The sequence below is a fragment of the Sapajus apella genome, unplaced genomic scaffold (genome assembly GCF_009761245.1).
Source record: "Sapajus apella isolate SASKATOON/1434 unplaced genomic scaffold, GSC_monkey_1.0 scaffold62, whole genome shotgun sequence".
NCBI lineage: Eukaryota > Metazoa > Chordata > Mammalia > Primates > Cebidae > Sapajus > Sapajus apella.
In genome coordinates, this window is record NW_022437002.1 from 17,686,136 (window position 1) to 17,706,234 (window position 20,099).

The 20,099-nt window shown below is 44.4% G+C and overlaps 2 protein-coding genes and 1 long non-coding RNA gene across 3 annotated transcripts in view; all 3 read right to left on the minus strand.

The window, feature by feature from the left end:
- Positions 1-1,076: 1,076 nt before the first annotated feature.
- Positions 1,077-7,717, minus strand: CCDC17 (coiled-coil domain containing 17). Its single transcript, XM_032247416.1, is given in 14 exon segments — positions 1,077-1,345; positions 1,347-1,444; positions 1,710-1,820; positions 1,890-2,100; positions 2,272-2,475; positions 2,631-2,728; positions 2,874-2,995; positions 3,237-3,344; positions 3,499-3,617; positions 3,702-3,785; positions 3,904-4,045; positions 4,141-4,363; positions 4,479-4,841; positions 7,629-7,717. Coding segments are annotated over 13 exon segments (1,905 nt in total). The 5' UTR covers positions 4,809-4,841; positions 7,629-7,717; the 3' UTR covers positions 1,077-1,290.
- Positions 6,703-20,099, minus strand: part of GPBP1L1 (GC-rich promoter binding protein 1 like 1) — a 58,794-nt gene continuing 45,397 nt past the window's right edge. The window contains exons 7-12 of the mRNA XM_032247413.1: positions 18,616-18,809; positions 11,638-11,778; positions 11,042-11,200; positions 9,841-9,965; positions 8,942-9,044; positions 6,703-7,777 (exon numbers count right to left, since the gene is read on the minus strand). Coding sequence (XP_032103304.1) covers positions 7,625-7,777; positions 8,942-9,044; positions 9,841-9,965; positions 11,042-11,200; positions 11,638-11,778; positions 18,616-18,809 — 875 coding nt within the window. The 3' untranslated portion in view covers positions 6,703-7,624. The remainder of the gene's footprint in view (positions 7,778-8,941; positions 9,045-9,840; positions 9,966-11,041; positions 11,201-11,637; positions 11,779-18,615; positions 18,810-20,099) is intronic.
- On the minus strand, positions 14,320-15,210 carry LOC116529490. Its single transcript, XR_004259521.1, has 2 exons — positions 14,900-15,210; positions 14,320-14,449 (listed from the first exon to the last, which is right to left on the minus strand). It is a non-coding gene; the product is annotated as an uncharacterized LOC116529490 (long non-coding RNA).

The following is a 20,099-nucleotide window of genomic DNA, read 5'->3' on the forward strand; positions in this document are numbered from 1 at the left end:
GGGAGTAAGGATTCACCATGTTGTCCAGGCTGGTTGCAAACTCCTGACCCAAAGTGATCTGGCCACCTCACCCTCCCAAAGTGCTAGGATTACAGGTGTGAGTCACCGCACCTGACTGCCTAGAGCATTTCTGTGTGCAGTAGAGGGTTTGAAAGACAAGATACCACCACCCCAAAGATGCTGCTGGTGAAGGCACTAGTAGTAATGCCATCCGAGTTGGGCTCTCACTGGTGTCTAGCATTCAGGGCTCACTTGAGACTGAACTGCCTCTGACCAGACTCAGTTTAAGAATCTGTTAGGATCTGAATTCCAAACACTGCCTGCCCTACATCACCCAATGGGATTCAATTTAGTAGTCTTGACACCTGTAGGGCTGCTGCGCTAGGCCGACCCCTCAACTCAATCCCATTTTTCAGACTAGGAGGTTTTCTGGGCTGGTCACAGTAACTCATGGTTGCAAGATCTCTGGCTTCGGAGTTTCTTCCTGAAAACGCCCTTGCAATGTATGTTCCAGGTCCTGAGGACTCCACTGCCCTTCCCCCTCCCCCGCCTTTTTTTAATAGCCTGATTTTTAATTTGTTTTTGAGACAGTTTCACTTTTGCTGCTCAGGCTGGAATAAAATGGCATGATCTCGGCTCACTGCAATCTCTGCTTCCTGGGTTTAAGCGATACTCTTGGCCTCAGTTTCCCAAATAGCTGGGATTGCAGGCATGTCTCTGCAATCACCGTTTTTCCCCTTTATTTATTGGTCAGGACAGTCATGATGTAGTTTACTCCCAGGTGCTTGACCTCCTCTGGTTGTCACTGGGATCTAGGGCTAGGCACGGTATCTCATTTTATCTAGATCTCACATGTGACCCTTGTGGGGGAACAACCTTAGGCTGGGGCCCTAGCCCAGAATCTAAGTACATAAGGCCTCAGGGGTTTCCTGGCAGAAGTACTGAGGAAACAGATTTGAGTAAGTTTGGTGATATAAAACTGGCTTTACCAAAAAACCAGTGGGAATTTATAAAGTTACTTTCTTTAGAATTAATGCCCCCTAGTCACCTTTTTATGTGCCAGACAATATCATAAATACCTGACAAACTCATTTAATCCTTAGTCTGCTTTAAAAAAAAAAACAGAAGAGGTACAGAAAAATTAAGGACTTGTGGGAGATGATGGTAAAGCTATGGTTGGAGCTCGTATTCTCAACTGCAAGTTGCTTCTAGACCCAATGTCAGAACATGGAGCAGTAAAGCTGTAGGTCTGCAAATAGGCCACCATCTAGTCCCCAGTCATGTATATGTTCAGAAACTCACTGGGGCAAGTCAGAACTGGTGAGGGCCCAAACCCTCATCTCTCCTTGATGCCACTGAGGGGCTCTTCTGTAGGAGGTGGGGGATCAGCAAATCCAACTGTGGGAGTAAAGAAGTTGGCTTCCAGTGAAGATGTGCTGGACACCTGTGGAACAGGGAGAAAGCAGGTTTGGAGCAAAAATGTGAAAGTTAAGCACAGGTTTTGGAGTTAGGTCTCCTTAGAGTCTCTCACTATGAACCAAGTTAACCTGATCCTGCTTTGATTCTCTTATCTGTTATGTAGGACTTCATATAGATGTGAGGATCAAACAAGGAAGCATTGCTAATGACTGACCACTCATGAGTGGTCAATAAAGGCTGGCTATTAGCTCCACCAGCCACACTGGTATGGGTAGCTGTGGCATCCTCACCGGAGGTGGGTACTGGTACTCATAGACACTTGCTGGATTGATCTCTGCCAGTTCCTGGACAGCTGCATCTCTTGCATTTACCAGCCGCAGAAAGAGCTCAGCCTGACCTGCCTGGGGAAAGATGGAATAGTATTACATTTGTACCTTGGTGTATGCCCAATGCCTGCCCTCCACACTCACCTGAGGAATCCCATTCAGCTGCCCAAGGCTAAGGCTAGGGTCTAGAGGAAGGGCCCGAAGTGGGAGGCGCCACCGGCCACTTAGCACCCGCTGATCTTGGTCAAATAGCCCAAGTGAGACCCAAGCCTTTGGCCGTGGTGCCCTAGTCCATGCCAGCCCCTGCCAGACCTGCAGCTCACAGACCAATGATACTGATGGTGAGGGTGGCAGTCTGTAGAATAACCAAAAAGCAGTGTTGGAAACCAGAGCTGCATAGTCCCTTCCTAGGACTTAGCCCTTCAGAGCCAGTGGACTTTCTATACAGATAAGAAAACTTTTAGCAGAATGATGAATAAGCCTCAATTGTGGCAGAGTACCAGAGTCATGATCCCCACCTACTGACCTGGGCACAGGTTGCCTGCTAGCAAGGATGGCACAGTTGCCCGTGGGCCCGGGAGTGGGAGGTGGGGGCAGGCAAAGGGCTGGGGGCAATGCTGTGGTCCCTTCTGTATCCTTTCCATCGCGTGCCAAGCCAGTCCTTAGCTGCACCCAAATCCAGGAAGCTTCAAGGCCCCGCAGAAAATCATAGAAAATGACCAGCCCAGCCCTGGAGAACATAAAAGTCTTAGCACAGACACACCCAACTCCTGTCAACCTCCCTCCTCTCAGGCAGCTCCCCAATCCTATATGACCCTAGTGGGCTCCCTTAACCAGCAATGCTGGCCAAGTCACAGAGGATGTCAAAGATGGCACAGGCCTCACCCAGGATCGTAGGGTGCAGGGCCCAGGACGTCCGATGTAGGCAGGAGAAAGTATGGATCCAGGCCCAAGTTTCTGGTCATTGTTCCAGGAAGCTGTGGCTGTGGGGAAGAGAGTTGACTCCTCCAGAAAGCCTTGTTAACTGCCCATGTTCCCCCAACTGCTCAGAGCAGAGCTGCCCCCAACCTGTTCCCCGACTCCACCCTGTGTTCTCACAGCCTTTCCCAAGCCACTCAAGAACCAGACCTCCCTGAAGCCTGGACGTGGTGGCAGCGGAGGTGCCACCGGCGGCGGTGGGAGGAGTGGGGGATTTCTCCTGCCCTTCAGTCGATGGCTGGGACCTCCCAAGAGTCGCAGATCCTGGGGCCCTGGGAGCAGAAGAGTTTTAGGGTGCCCCTAAGTTGGACAAAGCAGGTAACTAGCTGAGACACCCCTCCCCCAAGAGCTGGGCCCATAAATGGGTGGCAGATCCCTGAGGACACAGGAACACACACTCGCAGACACGACCTAGGGGGTGACAAACACGGGTCTTGTTCCCCATATACTGCCTGAGCCAGGCCTGCTGGGGAGGGATAGGTGGGATGGGATAAGGTTGGGGTACTCACTGACCCAAGGGTGCCTGACTCCTCTGCATTTGCAAGGCCAAGATTTCTGCCTCCAGGTGCCGGTTTTCAGCCTCCACTACTGGAAGCTCCCCTGAGGAGGCACCTGCCCTTCCTGCAATGAACAAGTGTGACCTCTGGAGACCTAAGGCTCTTTGGATAAGGCTGGAGTTGACAGCTTATATCCTATCCACAGCCACAGGCCCTCCCTCGAGTTTTTCTTCTCTTCCCAGGATTGACCACCGCTGCCGAGAGGCCCTCCTGTTCACCTCCGCGGGTCTGCGACCGCTGCAACTCCAGTGCTGATGCCTCCACCTGCAACTGCCACATCTGGCCCAGCAAGCCGGGGTCCCGGCCTCCACCTTGAATGTAGGCCTCCCGCAGGGCCCTAGTGAGTGGGGGACAGGAAGGCCGTCTTTCCTGAATTGCTCAGCGCTTCGCCTCATGCCCACCTCTGGACCCCGGCCCTCACCAGATTTCGGCAGCCAGAGTTCCCAGATTGGCCTTTAACACTGGACAATAGAGTTCTGTCTCTCGCCTGGAGTTCTGTGTGGTCCTGGGGTGGCAGGCAACACTCAGAGAGACGGTGACGCATCAGAGGCCCGAGCAACAGCTGGCCTGCCACTCCCACCCCGCAGCTGCACATTCCGGGGGTGCGCTACGTCAGGCCTTACCCTGTCTCCGTCTGCAGCTCTTGAACGCGGGTTCCCAACACCTCTAGAACTCCCTGCCTCCGCCCGGCCTCAGCTTGGAGTTCCCGAATCTCCCGCTCCAGGACAGATAGGCGGGCCACACCTTGGAGGCGCTGGCTCAGTTCTGAGGGAGTGCAGGAGAGTCAGAACCAGCCCGAGCAAGCTTAAGCCAAAGGGCGAGGGCAGAGGAGGTCCTTGGTCCCCGCCATTCTCCTTCACCCTCGCCGCGTCGCTGCAGGGCCCGGCTCTGAGCGTCTGTCTCCACCACGCGCCTTGCGCGAGTTCTGAGCAGCGCCCGCAGCCGCTCGCTGGGGCTTCCCATCGCCTCCGACAAGGGGCTCTGAGGCTGCGCCTCGGAACGCGTCCAGGGCCGCGCGGACGCCCTGGGGACCTCTGTTATCCGGGGCCACATTTCCTGTAGGGACAGCCGCAGCCACTGCACCTGGAGGTAAGTAATCCTTAATCTTTGTTTGGGCAGCATCTGTCCCAAGTATGATCTACAGGTTTGGGTAAGATGCTTAACATTTTGAGCCTTGGGGAAAGGCAGGTGGCCCTACCTCCTCTGCTAAACTCTTTAGAGCAGATTTACTGGTCTGCTGGTCTGGGAGGCCCTGGAGTTCTTGTGGCACAACCTGGGGACAAGGTGTAGTAGGATGAGGAATTGTAAGGTCCTGCTCCTTTCAATCCCCACCCATGGCCACAGAGGCCCTTACCGCAGCCTGCTGGAGTTCAGTGTCAACTGAGGCCTGTGCTCCAAATGTTGTCTCTTGGGTCGGGTGGCCAATGCAGAAGCGCTGTGTGTGAGTGGCTAACAGAGCTGAGGAGCGGAAAACCATGTCACAGGTCCCACAGAGAAGGAGCTCTGGCTCCCCAGAGTGGGAGTCCATGGATGGGACCAGTTTCCTGAAATCAGCCAAGACCTGCAGAAGGGAGCAAGAGCAGGGGAAAGGCAGAAGGGGATGAAAGAGAAAGCAAGGCAGAGAAGAAAGGCCAGGTCTGTTAAGTCTGTGAGATCTTCAAGTTTATGTTTGGGGAGAGCCTTAGCTCCCTAGACAGCAACCACAGGCCTGGGCAGGTCAGGAGAACGGGTGGGGAAACCTTGGCTGTCTGGGAGGAGCCACTGGTTTGAAAAAGTAGTACGAAGTTTGAATGTGGGCAAGTCTCTAACTGTATGTTGGTTTCCCTGTGTTAATAAAGAGGAAAAACAGCTGCCTCCTAGACTAGCTGGACCCTTATCACTTACTCCATCATTGGTCATTTAATAGCCTCTAAAAGGCAAGTGTCATCTTTTTCACTGCTGTGTTAACAGTCTCTACCATTCTCCAATCCAGTGTACTACTTGGTAAAGGAGGCACTCTGACCTTTCCAGCATTCTGCCTGGAAACCATGTCACACCAGGGATAGCAGTTTCTAACTCCCATTCCCTCATTCGTTTCTTAGTTGTAGACGGTGTTAATCAGCATAGCCCAAGAAATGAAAGCTGTGAGAGAACACAAGGAATCTATCAGATGAGGGAATCAAGTCCAGAAAGAAACCCTTTCTCTCCCAAGATTGGCCAGAAGCCAGAAAGGACCTTAACTGGTGGTCAAATTCTTGACTCCCCGCTCTCAAAAATATGCAGAAGCTCTGAGATGGCCACATATTTCTTAAGAAACCCCCTTTTCTAACCAAGATAGGGACTTGAGACATTTCCTTACACAGTACCTAAAGTCAAGGTATTACCGACCAGCAGCAGGTTACAAAGTGTTCAAAGTATGTCATCTCAGTTCAGCTTAATTCCAAATGACATAGAATACATTTTTAGCAATACGTTGAGAGAATAATAGCAAAGCCTACTTTTCAGTAACTAAGTTTGTCCCTACTTCAATGGTTAGACTTTTGACTGTTTTGACTTTACAATGGTGCAACAGTGATAGGTATTCAGTAGAAAAACGACTATTTCCCGCCCCACCCCACCCCCCACCCCCCAAGAGATAGGGTCTCACTGTCATCCAGGCTGGACTGCAGTGGTGCCATCATGGCTCACTGCAGCCCTGAACTCTCCTGGAATCAAGCAGACCTCCTCCCTTAGCCTCCTGAGAAGCTAGGACTACAACTGTCTGCCACCGTGTGGACCTGGCTATTTTGTTTTTGTTTTTGAGACAGAGTCTCTGCTCTTTTGCCCAGGTTGCAGTGCAATGCTACCATCTCGGCTCACTGCAACCTCTGCCTCTCAGGTTCAAGCAATTCTTCTGCCTCATCCTCCCAAGTGGTTGGGATTACAGGCACCTGCCACCACACCTGCTAATTTTTTTGTATTTTTAGTAGAGATGGGGTTTCGCCATGTTGGCCAGGCTGGTCTCAAACTCCTGACCTCAGATGATCCACCCACTTTGGACTCCCAAAGTGCTGGGATTACAGGCATGAACCACTGCACCTGGCCAGATCTGGCTATTTTAATAATTTTATTTTTTTTGTAGAGACAGGTCGCTGTGTTCCCCAGGCTGCTCCTGAACACCTGGTCTTTTTCTTAAGTTACTGTCTGTTCTCTCCCCTGCTGGGCTGGGTACTCCACACAACCTTAGGGCCTTGCATAATGCCTGCAACATACAACAGGGGATTAGAAAGTATTTGATGAATGAAAAAAACCTGTTTTCTCCACTAGCCATCCAACTAGCATTGTTCAACTCTCCCCCAGTCCCCACTCCAAGTTCTTATTTAGTAGGAAAACAAAACAGACTTCCCTTAAAATATGTACATTGGTAAATACATGGGCACTAAAAAACAGTTTGAGAAAAAAAATTTGGTTTCTGACTTTATTACTCAATTTATTGCACAGGTTTTTCTGCATCAAAAAAGTATCTGCTAAAAAGAGAAACAGTTGTGTCTGAATTCACATTCCCCTCAACTTCTAAAAATATTTCCCCTAAAAAAGAATCCACTCATCTGATTTTAACGAAAATATACTTCTTACACCAGACAATCCAAACTGATGCAAAATATTTATTCCAAGTTAGTTATTTTATGCAGTAGTTTCCCCTCAAGACTTGTGATAACCACATCTTTTAAATCTGTAAATAATGTTATCAAAATAATCTTAATCTTTGAAATCTCACAAAAATTTATATTTTACAATCCACCCTGAATATCAAGGCTGCAAGAATAACACAACATTTCCTATATCCAAATATTTTACAGCTGTACCCAAAAAGGAAAAAGAAAAAAAAAACAAAAAAACATAAAACCACATTTGCTTGGTTAAGGGCTAAAGTTACCCGAGCAGCCAAAAATAAAATAAAATATCCAAATTATTAGCATTAATTTAATACAATTATAACTTCAATAGTCACTTTGTCATTGACAATGATTGCTTGAGCACAGGGGTGAGTGCCCCAAGGGCTGGTAGTAGAAGCTGTTGCTGCAGACCAGTGTCTCTTCTCTCTGCATTGCCAGCTCCTACCTGTGCATCGCCCCATATATACTATGTGTGTGTGTGTGTTTAAAAAATCTGTTCCACCACACAAACTTCTCTCTATTAAGCAGATAACAGGGAAGAACAACAACAAAAGCAAAACAAGCCAATCGTTCTGTCTTTGGGATATGATTATTTCCCTTCTGAATGACGTATTCAACAACATAAGAAAAGGAAAAGAACGATTTCTTTTGTATACTCCCTAAACACACAGAGTTTACTGGGTCTGATTTCATGGTGAGCATTATATGCCTACTTCCAGGCATCGTCATCTGATGTCTCACTGCTACTGGTTTCGGTATCTGAGTCCTCAAACTCTGCTTTGCAAGTGCTTCTCCAAGGGGAGAACAGGCTGGAACTGCGGTTCTGCAAGAAGCCATTCTTTCCAAAGCCATTTCTTCTCAGCTGTGGTTAGTATGGGAGAAGAAGAAAAAGAGAAAACATCAATGTCTGTACTGACCCATGAGCCCTGAGAAAGGCCAGGCCTCAATTCAATTATGGGTAGAATGTGGAGTGGGGGTGCTTCTAAGAAACCCTCCAAGATCCCTTATAGCAGTGCTTTCCAAACTTTAATGTACAATGAGTCATCTACCCATCTTTCAAAAATGCAGATCCAGATTCAGTATGTCTGGAATGGGGCCTGAAAGTCCTTATTCCTTGCTTTCTCATCCAGGCTGGACAAAAGACAGTTTTGTTCTGTTGCCCAGGCTGGAAGTGCAGTGGTGCGATCTTGGCTCACTGTAACCTCTGTCTCCTGGGTTCGAGCGATTCTTCTTCCTCAGCCTCCCGAGTAGCTGGGACTACAAGTGCACAACACCACACCTGGCTAATTTTTGTATTTTTAGTAGAGATAGGGTTTCACCATATTGGCCTTGAACTCCTGACCTCGTGATCTGCCCGCCTTGGCCCCCCGCAAAGTGCTGGGATTATAGGCGTGAGCCACTGAGCCCAGCCGAAAGTCTTTATTTCTAACAGAGTTCTGAGTGTCAAGGTCTCATGTCAGCCTGTGCTGTGCCCCTTTTAAAGACACAGCCAATTGTAATTTGTGCTATAAATATATGCCACCAGAAGTTCAAGGATTTTTGTAGAAATCTCATTTGTCTTGTTCACCCTAGATGTAGCAGTGTTTTATTCAGAGAAAGAATCCAAGCAACTGTTGAATAAACTGACACAAGCTATTTAGCTTCTTAGCTCTGGCCAGAGGACCAGGAAACTATAGTGCAAAACAGGAAGCAGAGAAGGTAAACCTGCTTCCTTAAAGACCAAGAGCTCAGACCATAACTCTGGAACACAGCTTTGTGGTTCTGGTAAGGAGTTAGAGCTGAGAGGATGAAAGAACATACTATTTTCTAGAATCTGCTAATCACTGACACTTAGTTTTTGTACCCACCACTGGAGATCCTTATTTCCCAGGCAGATTTAGGAGCCCCACTACATTTCTACTAAGGTAATTTTTTTTCCCGAGGTCTTTCTCTCACACTAAACTAGGCTCCCTAATGGCAAGGATTGTCCTAACTCCTTATTCCCCAGGTTACTAACTGGTCTCCAGGAAAAAGGCTGACAACAAACCTGCTCTGTCTTCATGTGGAACTCTTTGAGCTCATCCTCTGTGAGGGGAAGGCAATTCTCATCATTTTCAGGATATTCTTGCCATCCCATTGCTTTCAATAACCTGGCGGACATAGAAGAACAGGTAAAGAAAATATGCCATCATTAAGCCTAAGTGAACAGCCCACCACTTTCCACAGAAAACTTTTATGCCCAGGGGCAACTGATGTTAAAGAAGGAATTGTTTTCCTCCCTGTGGGACAAGCTCTAATTTCAGCTACTTGAGTGATTATAAATAACTGGAGGCTCTTTACTGTTGAGAGGAAGAGCTACAGAAGAGACAGCAGAAGCAGAAACCAAGATAGCATTAAGGAAGAAAGAGCACTTGCAGTCTGGCTTTTTTGTTATTGTTGAGACGGCACCCGTGTCACGCAGGCTAGAATGCAGTGGTGCAATCTCAGCTCAATGCAGCTGTCGCCTCCTGGGTTCAAGCCATTCTCCTGTCCCAGCCTCCCTAGTAGCTGGGGCTACAGGCACGTACTACCATGCCCAGCTAATTTTTGTATTTTTAGTAGAGACAAGGTTTCACCATGTTGGCCATACTGGTCACAAACTCTTGACCTCAAGTGATCCACCCACCTGAGCCTCCCAAAGTGCTGCGATTACAGGTGTGAGCCACCCCGCCTGGCCTGAAGTTAAAATATATTAAAGTCTTGGAGAGCAGACTGTGAAAAAGATGGCTGAGTATGGGAAAGAATGCTTGATGGGCAATAGGCCAACCTGGGGCATACACAGAAAACAAGTTACAATTGGGCCACTTCTCTCTGCATGTGGGCCTCTATCTGAGATAACTTCTCCAGTATGTTCAAGGTCCTTAAGGATCATACACTGCATGCCCTGTGATGTCTTCCCTCACTTACCTGTGCTCTGCTTCCAAAGAGTGTGAGAGAACCTCCCCTTCTTCCACTACAGGGAGAGCAAGACCATTCTGATGACAGCCTTCCTCCCCATTTTCCTTTGGTTCAGGTGTACTGTTGTCCTCCAACTGCAATAAGGAAAAGTAAGGACACATTGGTTTAAGGTTCCTTTGTGGTAATATAAGCAACCTACGAAATCAAGGAGTCACCACCCAGAAAGTGTTTTCCAAAAGACAGCCTCAGCCCATAGATTTTCCCCATTTACAAATGGGGACCTGCTGTATCACCAAACTGATTCTAAAGCTTTAATGAAAAGGCAAGGCCGGAGGCAGTGGCTCATGCCTGTAATCACAGCACTTTGGGAGGCTGAGGCGGGCGGGTCACTTGAGGTCAGGAGTTTGCGACCAGCCTGGCCAACATGGCAAAACCCCATCTCTACTAAAAATACAAAAATTAGCTGGGTGTGGAGGTGCATGCCTGTAATCACAGCTACTCTGGAAGCTGAGGCAGGAGAACTGCTTGAACCTGGGAGGCGGAGGTTGCAGTGAGCTGAGATCGCACCATTACACTCCAGCCTGGGCAACAAGAGTGAAACTCCGTCTCAAAAAAAAAAAAAAAAAAAAAAAAAAGAAAGAAAAAGAAAAGAAAAAGAAAGAAAAGGCAAAAGATCCAGGACAGCTAACACAATACAGAAGAATAAAACCAGAGGACTGATAACTACCTGACATCAAGACTTAGCACAAAAGCTAGAGCAATTAAAACAGTGTGGTAGTAAAGTGCTCATAAGAGGTGTGGAGGGAAAAAAGTGTGGTGCTGACAGAAAGTGACACAAATAGTTCAATGGGACAGAACAGAGAGCCCACAAATAGACAACTGATCTTTGACAAAGGAAATACAATGGAGAAAAGATAGTCTTTTCAACAAATGGTGAGGGAACGACTGGACACTCACATAAAAAAATCAGTCTAAACAAAGACCTTATAACCTTCACAAAAATAAAATGGGTCACAGATCTAAATGTACAACACAGGCTTTTAAAGGGTTAATCTCACTTTACTACATGGTCTAGGAGGAAGTTACAGCTACAAATACTATATCTGTACATTTAAAAATATTGCCACATCTTTATCCTTTAAGAAGAAGGAAGCACATATGTATGAAAGGAAAATTCCTAGGCTACCCCAGAAAAAGCCTATGCTCTTACATCTTCCAGCTTGTCACAGTCTCTGTTCTCTGAGAAGTCTCCATTCCGGTCATCCTTCAGAGTCTTGAGGAACTCACTCTTTCTGTCAGTGGTTCGGCGGGTCAACTTGGTCAGACGAGAGGAACTGATCTCAATTGGAGGGGTGGTGCTGGAAGGACTCTGGGCAAATACCACAAATAGGTTGCTCCTGACAGCAAAGAGCAGGAACTGGGGTTCTCTTCTACACAGCACTGACTTCAAGAATTTGTAGCCTATTTATCACTCTGTCTTAAACCAAACAATCCTTTTATTTAAGCAGACTTTAGTTCTGTAGGGTTTATATAGTTAAGAGTAGCTGGCTTACAAGGCACCTCTTTGATCATTCTACAGACCAGCAGAATGCCAATCTAACATAGCATGACCTTAGTCCACCACAGGGCATTTACCCCATTTGGCTACTGCCCACTTTTGGATGCGAACAGAAAACATCAATAAAGAAACAATTCTCAGCTACAAAAGAAAGTGTCACAGCTATACATGTTACACTGGTTATCTTAGTATAAGTGAATGGGAAATGCAAATTTCAGAAAAAGCTGCCTTGCTTTATCCTCACTCACCTCTTTGGGAGAACTCAGAGCTGCACCACCAGCCAGTACCACTGGTTTGATAACAGAGATTGGACTGGTAAAAGCGGACTCCCGGCTAGAGGAAAGGGATCCTGACTTGTGCTCCATTCTGTTAGCTTTCCATGCATTAGGCTACACAGGATCAAAGAACAAATCAGTAAGAACAGGGACACAAACAGAAGCTCAGCTTATAAAATCATAAAGCAAAGAGTGAAATGTCATATGAGAACATAAGTTTCCAGGGCGTACCTGTCTTAACATGTTTGGGAAGTATGCAACTTCTTTTAGAGGTGAGGCACTTCAAGGAAAAAGGCAGATGGGATACAGAAGAGCCATGGGACATTAATAGGGACTTCTCAAAAAGAAGGCTCTAGCTCAATGAGTTTGGGAGGGACTAGGGTGAAAAAAGTTCAACGCGGTTCTTTTCTGTGCAATTTTTCAAAGCATTTAACTGCACGTAAGAACTTGAGAGGTAGTTATACAGCATTTTCCAAATTTACTGAATCCCAAAATGTTTTTTAATAGTGTTTAATTTTGTTTAATGTAATCCTGATAGCCCACAAAATGCATCAGAAAATTGCTGCTTTCCAGGAACTCTGATGGCAATAGCCTAGTTCCAGGCCAGGGTGGCTATTGTAAATGGCTGAACAATCCTGATTTAGTCTGGAGGCCTGTCTACTCAACCTTGCAAGGTCTGGGCCTATTCTGTCACTCTGGCCATATCCCCTACTATGATGGATAGCTGGAATACAGAGTTAACCACACTGTCTGAGGAGAGGAAGGAAAATGAGGCAGGTCAATGGAGTGGTGCTTAATTTTCCAGAATAAACACTTAGAACTGAGGACCTCCAGGACAAAGAAGGGGCCTAAGTGAAATGAATTCATTTCCTGAGTGCTTTCTTGGTTGATGGTTATTAAACGAAGACACAATAATAGCTTTAGGAATGGAATTAACTTCACTATCTGCCAGGTACCAGATGATGGTCACAGTTTTATTTAATTTTTAAATCAATGAGGCCTAATAATTGTTATGTTGACTTTTAATAGAGAATGATACTGACCGTAAGAATTTGTTCAAGGTTATTCAGCTAGTAAATGAAACTGCCTTTTCACTATCCCAAAATGCCTCCAAAAAGAACAAGCAAGCAGATCAGAGAAACAATGACCCAACCTGAAAGAGGATTAATTATTTTCTTGCATTGATAAAAATCTAAAGATGGTTGCTTGGGTCAGGTTAACTATCAAAGACGATTTGTGACCTTTCCTGAGTTGTGGAGTCACCAGATGTCCTGTCTTTAAAACAATGTCACTTCAGAGCAGAGAAACACTTGGGTTTCTGCCACAGTAGTACAAAAGATTTACTCTGTTACATAAAACAGAGTATCTACATCTCTGCCAATTTTATTTCAACTTAATTGATAGTAACTTAAACTTTATGGAATACCTGGACTACCCCCTGGAAAAATCATTATGTCCCATACCTGTTTTTATTAGATGATTATATATGTAAAAGTCCATTAAGGTGAACTGTATAACCAGTTTTTTGTTGTTGCTGTTTTTTAAATGTTCTCTCCTTTTCCTCTAAATTCTGAATCGGCCCTAACTTGCTCCACTTCAAGTGGTCATCTTCTCCCACTGGACTGAAAATTCTAAAATCACTGGGCTCAAACTTTCTCCCACCCCCTCTCCCATTTGCCCCTCAGGTTCAAAGGAACTTCCTCCTAACACTGTTTGTTCTCTTTCAAGTTTACCAAATATGCTACCCCATCTTACTGAAATTAGGAGAAAAAAGCCAGACTTCTTATTTTCCCTCAATCTTATATATCACGTTCCTTTTATTGCCAAACTTCTGAGTAAGACGGTATCAGCTATCTTTCACTTGTTCATTAACTGCTTACTGCTTAGTTACCTGCAATACTCACCTCTATTCCCATTTTAGTAAAACAACTCTTTAATAAATAACCAAAAATTTCATCTTTATTTTTTCTTATTTTATTTTTTTTTGAAGCGGAGTCTCACTTTGTAGCCCAGGCTGGAATGCAGTGACGTGATCTCAGTTCACTGCAACCTCTGCCTCCCAGGTCCTGGTTCAAGCAATGCTCCTGCCTCAGCCTCCCAAGTGGCTGGGATTACAGGCATGCACCACCATTTCCAGCTAATTTTTTTTTTTTTTTTTTTTGAGACGGAGTTTCGCTCTTGTTACCCAGGCTGGAGTGCAATGGCGCGATCTCGGCTCACCGCAACCTCCGCCTCCTGGGTTCAGGCAATTCTCCTGCCTCAGCCTCCTGAGTAGCTGGGACTACAGGCACGCGCCACCATGCCCAGCTAATTTTTTGTAGTTTTAGTAGAGACGGGGTTTCACCATGTTGACCAGGATGGTCTTGATCTCTTGACCTTGTGATCCACCCACCTCGGCCTCCCAAAGTGCTGGGATTACAGGCTTCAGCCACCGTGCCCGGCCCTCCAGCTAATTTTTATATTTTTAGTAGAGATGGGGTTTCACCATGTTGGCCAGGCTGGTCTTGAATTCTTGCCCTTGTGATCTACCCACCTCGGCCTCCCAAAGTGCTGGGATTACAGGTATGAGCCACTGCACCTGGCCCAAATTTCATCTTTAGATTACAAAGGCCAGCTCTAAAAAATCTGTCTTCTTTAGGAAATGTGATATTGCTCATTACAATATTTTCTAAATCTGTCCCTTTTTCCCTTCTTGAGTTCCAGATGCTTCACTCTCTTGGTTCTCTTTTTACCTCTTGAATTTCCTTCTTTTCAATGGATGTAAGCATTCAAGCATTCTAGCATTCTAGCCTTCGTACTCTTCTTCTGCTGTAATCTGTTGAACCAGGTGAACTTCATTAAAAAAAGCACCTCCTACCTACTTTAACCTCTCTCTTACGCTTTTTATAGAGGCCTCCGTGAAGTCTTACTTCCCCATCCACTTTCACATGCCAGTCATACCAAACCACTATGGTTCCTTTATTCCAAATATACCATATTCTGCATCAATTTTCTGGGTAACAACAGGTTCCCTCTGCCAAGAATGTCCCAGCTACTTGCTTTCTAATGAACTAGTTCTTTTTTTTTTTTTTTTTTTTTTGAGATGGAGTCTCGCACTTCACCCAGGCTGGAGTGCAGTGGCGCAATCTTGGCTCAATGCAACCTCCACCTCCCAGGTTCAAGCAATTCTCCTGCCTCAACCTTCCAAGTAGCTGGGGCGCAGCCCTGGCTAATGTTTTGTACTTTTAGTAGAGACAGGGTTTCACTGTGTTGGCCAGGCAGGTCTGGAACTCATGATCTTGCGATTCTCCCACCTTGGCCTCCCAAAATGCTGGGATTATAGGTGTGAGCCACTACGCCCGACCAGTACTACTGTTTTTAAATGTCCACTTACTGAGGAATTAGGATGATTCAAACACTGCATTCCAATTACTTGCTTCAATTTACTGTTAAGAAAATTTTAGGCCGGGCGCAGTGGCTCACGCCTGTAATCCCAGCACTTTGGGAGGCCGAGGTGGGTGGATCACAAGGTCAAGAGATCGAGACCATCCTGGTCAACGCGGTGAAACCCCGTCTCTACTAAAACTACAAAAAAATTAGCTGGGCATGGTGGTGCGTGCCTGTAATCCCAGCTACTCTGGAGGCTGAGGCAGGAGAATTGCCTGAACCCAGGAGGCGGAGGTTGCGGTGAGCCAAAATCGCACCATTGCACTCCAGCCTGGGTAACAAGAGCGAAACTCCGTCTCAAAAAAGAAAATTTTAGCAAAATCAAATAACTTAAGATCACAACCCTAGAAAGTGTCACAAAGATTTCAACTTAGTTAAGTTTGACTCAAAAGACTAAATTCTCATCTTCCTTTTCTATTCTTCATCCTTCAAGACAGGAGGCATTCTGGAACAGTAGAAAGGGCTCTGGTTTTGAAGTCAGACCTGGGTTAAAAGCCTGACTCTACCACTTATTAGCTATGTAACCGCACAGTACGTAATTCCCTATATCCCAGGATTAAATGAGTAAATGCTTTAGTATGTGTAAAAGGTCTAACAAAGAAACACAGTGAGATGTCAACAAATGGACGTTCCCTTTATCATATATTTGAACCCCAGTTATCTGTAAAGACTCTGACAACCCTTCCCAGGAAGAAAAGGACAATTTTTTTAAAATGTCTGTTTCTTCATTAGATGGTGAACTCTGGGATTAAAGGCCAAGTATTATTTTGTGCCTCTAGTGACACCCAGTGTTTACTACAGAGATACTCAATAATTATTGCTAATGTCTAGATAGAATTAATGGATAAATCAACATTTGCTTCTTAGTTATCTTACCTCTTCTTCCTTCTAACATTTCACATTCTAGGTACCCAGAATCACAACCACATTTCCTGAAACCTGATCTTCCATAGTTACCCTAATTTCCCAGGGTAGAATGTCTTCTGTTTTCTTTTGCTGTCTAATTTTCCTCTTACTATCTGCCATTACCACCTCCCTTCTCTGCCAACTGTCACCAGCCTGTTCAAGCTTCAAGAGCAACTGCTTTATATTCGTTTTCCAATCTTCATTCTACCCCTGACTTACAACAGGGCTAAAGTGATCTTAAGTTTTGTATCATAATTTTTATCCTTGTCACTTTTTTACCTTTTATTAGATCCTTGAGGACACTATGACATTTTCTTACTCATTTTTGTATTTTCGATAGTCCTGCAGGATGCTTGCAGACATCTTAAAGTAACACTTAAGAAAGTCTTTATAAGCTCTCAAGAATTGGGACAAACATAAGGTGTGCTGGCAGATTGGGAACAATAACATTTATTGGCACTTATATGCCAGTTTTAGGTATTTCATAAAATTTTATTTACTTCTCACCAAAAAAGGTGTGTATTATTATCCCTATTTTATAGAAGAAGAAACTAATGCTTGGAAGTGAAGAAATTTGCCCAAGGTCGTAAGAGGAAGAAGGAGCAAGGTAGAATCTGTCTATTCCATAGCCCGGCAGTTAACTTCCATGCTTGGCTGTTTCCTTCTTTGTAATTGCTCTCTTCACTTGAATTCACATTCTTTCCCTTCTACATCAGAGGAAAATAATATCCTAAACCCTTTTCGAAGATAATTGTACTTGTCAATTAAGTTTTATTCCCACATATTTATTCTTGGTCCATGACCCTTTACTGACCTCCTCTCTTCCAAGTACAGTTCAAGTTGCTTCCAGTGGCTTCTTCCTACAGATTTCCTCATTTATGCACTTATCTTTTCCACTACCTATATTCGATCTAGTTCCTTTTACTTCCAAGGTTAAAATGTGCCACTACCTCCACATATTTCCAAAAGTCCTTGAAATATTGTTTCAGACCTACTTTACCTAAAAACATCAACTCAAAAGTCTCCTGGACACCAGGAGAAATGCCTGATGTAGGTGACTGGGGGAGGTGGGGATGGAGACAGCAAACCACCATGGCATGTATGTGCCCATGCAACAATCCTGCAGGATGTGCACATGTACCCCAGAGCCCAAATACAATTTAAAAAAAAAAAAAAAAAAAAAAAAAAAAAAAGTCTCCTGGAACTTTCTAATCACTAAGGCTTTTTTCCAGTTATTTTCCTCAACTCGCTTCCCCTGTTGCTATTGCAAACTCACCCACTTGTATTTCTGTGATAGTTTACCATTTTTTTCTGAAATACAGTTTGTCAGTACTATCCCATTCTGTACTCCTCTTCTTCTATCCTCTTCTCTTGTAGATCTAATCCATCTTGAAAACTCCAATCATTATCAGTAGAATAATTATTCTCAGTGAAATTATTAAGAGACCAGGCTTGGTGGCTCAAGGCCGTAATCCTAGCACTTTGCAAGGTCAAGGTGGGAGGATGGCTTGAGCCCAGAAGTTTGAGACCAGCCTGGGCAATACTGTGAGAACCCATCACTATTTAAGTATTAGAGTTTGGCTATAAGAAAATTTCACGTGCCGATGCTTAATCTGGACACTGATTAAAAGACTGGCAAACTATGATCCATGGGCCAAATCTCACCTGAGGCATTTCTGTATGATTCATGAGCTCATGATATTTTTTTTACATTTTTAGGGAGTTGAAAAAAAAAAAGCAATGTGTAACAAAAATCATATGTATCAAGGAAAGCCTAAAATATTTATTATCTGGCCCTTCAAATAAAAAAATTTACCACTCCCTTCTATAAATGGTTTGGAGCCACTGAAGGGATTCAAGAAGGAATGTGATATATTCGATTGTTCTGGGATGATCATTCTGGCAGTTCTGCAGGACACAGAGACATGAGAAAATAGAAAGGTATACTGCAATAGTAAATGTGAGATGACAAAGTCCTGAACAAGGGCAGCATAGAAAGAATAACTAATAGGGACTTTGTAATTCCTTGGCTGAGGAGAATGAGTAAGGAGGAAGAGAAGTAGCCAAGGTAGTCAAGCTGAGTGATCAGGTGGATGTTGCTGCTCTTACAGAAAACCAGAGGGGCCACGTGCCTATAATCTCAGTGCTTTGGGAACCTGAGGTGGGAGAATTGCTTGAGGCCAGGAGTTAAAGAGCCCCTGGGCAACAGAATGAGATCCTGTCTCTACAAAAAATAAGCCGGGCATAGTGGCATGCACCTGTAGTTCCAGCTACTTGGGAGGCTGAGGTTACACACTGAGCCATGATTGTGCCATTGCACTCCAACGTGGGTGACAGTAAGAAACTGTCTCAAAAAAAAAAAGAAAAGAAAAAAAAAGGAAAGAAAGAAAACTGCAAATCAGGAGAAAGATTATGAAATGATGAAGCTAATGAGTCTGAGAGGTCTACTAAAAATCCAACTGGCAGGAGTAGAATCTGGAGACAGTAAAATACTATACATATAACAGGTACTGAGTATCTGGTGACTGATTTGGCAAGAAAAAACAAATTTATTAATTTTTTTCTGATTTATTCCCAAACTTCTCTTGTACAAGGTTCTTAACCTGATTCTAATCATACCTTAGAAGGAGGTGGTACAGGCTTAGGAACCAGGTTCTTATAGACACTTGGAACCAAGGATGAAGATTTGTTCCCATTTGCATGGTGAGATCCTGGTGAGGTGAATGCAGCAGAGAAGGCAGCAGCAGGATCCTCTTTGGAAACTTTTTTGATAACTAGCATCTTGGAGGGTTGCTTGGCACTAGGTGGGTTTTCTGTGAAATATAATAGTGGAGAGACAAAAGAATGTCAAACCTGTTGTGTAACATGAAGCATAGTTTATACAAAGGCCTTAGTCAACAAAACAACTCACAGTTAAGACAGAGGGATTAAACATTCCCTGGTATGCACTTAATAGATACTCTTTAAAAGTGAGACTACTCAGGAACTTACAAAAAATGCAGCATATGAGGAACTTGATACTAAATTTATAAATCAGCCAGAAGCCCAAAGATGTTAGCAATCCTTCAAGGGGCACAGTATGTCTGATGTACAATGTAATCAGTCAGGCATGAACCAAATAATAAATCCAAGGGCCAGGCACTGTGGCTCACATCTGTAATTCCAGCACTTGGAGGTGCTGAGGTGGGCATATCACTTGAGTCCAGGAGTTTGAGACCAGCCTGGGCAATGTGGAAAAATGCCACAGATTAGGTTTGGTTTGAAATACAGATTCCCTTCTTGTCACTGCATTCTAGCCTGGGTGACAAAGCAAGACTCCATGTCAGGAAAAAAAGAAAAAAAAGCCAGATTCATCTTATTATTTTTTTTTTATTACCAACAAATATATGCAAATACGTGGCATTTATATATGTTTCCCCCTCACCCTCTATAACAAGTATTATTTATAACTGCCAAAACATAAAAGATCAGACAATTGGAAACTGGTTGAATGAAATGGTATATTCACAGGATATGGTATTATATAACAAAGAACACTTCTGAATTGTATTTAATAATATTGAGAAGCCAGACAGGGCGGCATGTGCCTATAATCCCAGCTACTCAGAAGGCTGAGGCAGGAGGAATGCTGGAAGCCAGTAGTTCAAGACCAGACTGGAGAACATAGTGAGACCTCGTCTCCTTAAAAAAAAATAAAAAAAATACATATATATATATATATAAATTTATATGTGTATATATATACACACATATATTCATATATTATTCATACATTTATTCATATATATATGTATACCCAGCATGTATTTGGAAGACAACCATAACATAAAATTTAGTTATTGTAAGTGAATTAGCAATGTTAATTAAAAGTTACTTTTTATGAACTTTTTCTACTTAAAATCTGCTTCTAGGCTGGGTGCAGTGGCTCATGCCTGTGATCTCAGCACTTTGGGAGACTGAGGCAGGTGTATCGCTTCAGGCCAGGAATTTGAGACAAGCCTGACCAACGTGGTAAAACCTCGTCTGGACTAAAAATACAAAAATTAGCCAGGTGTGGTGTAATCCCAGCTAAGGAGGTGGAGATTGCAGTAAGCCGAGATCAT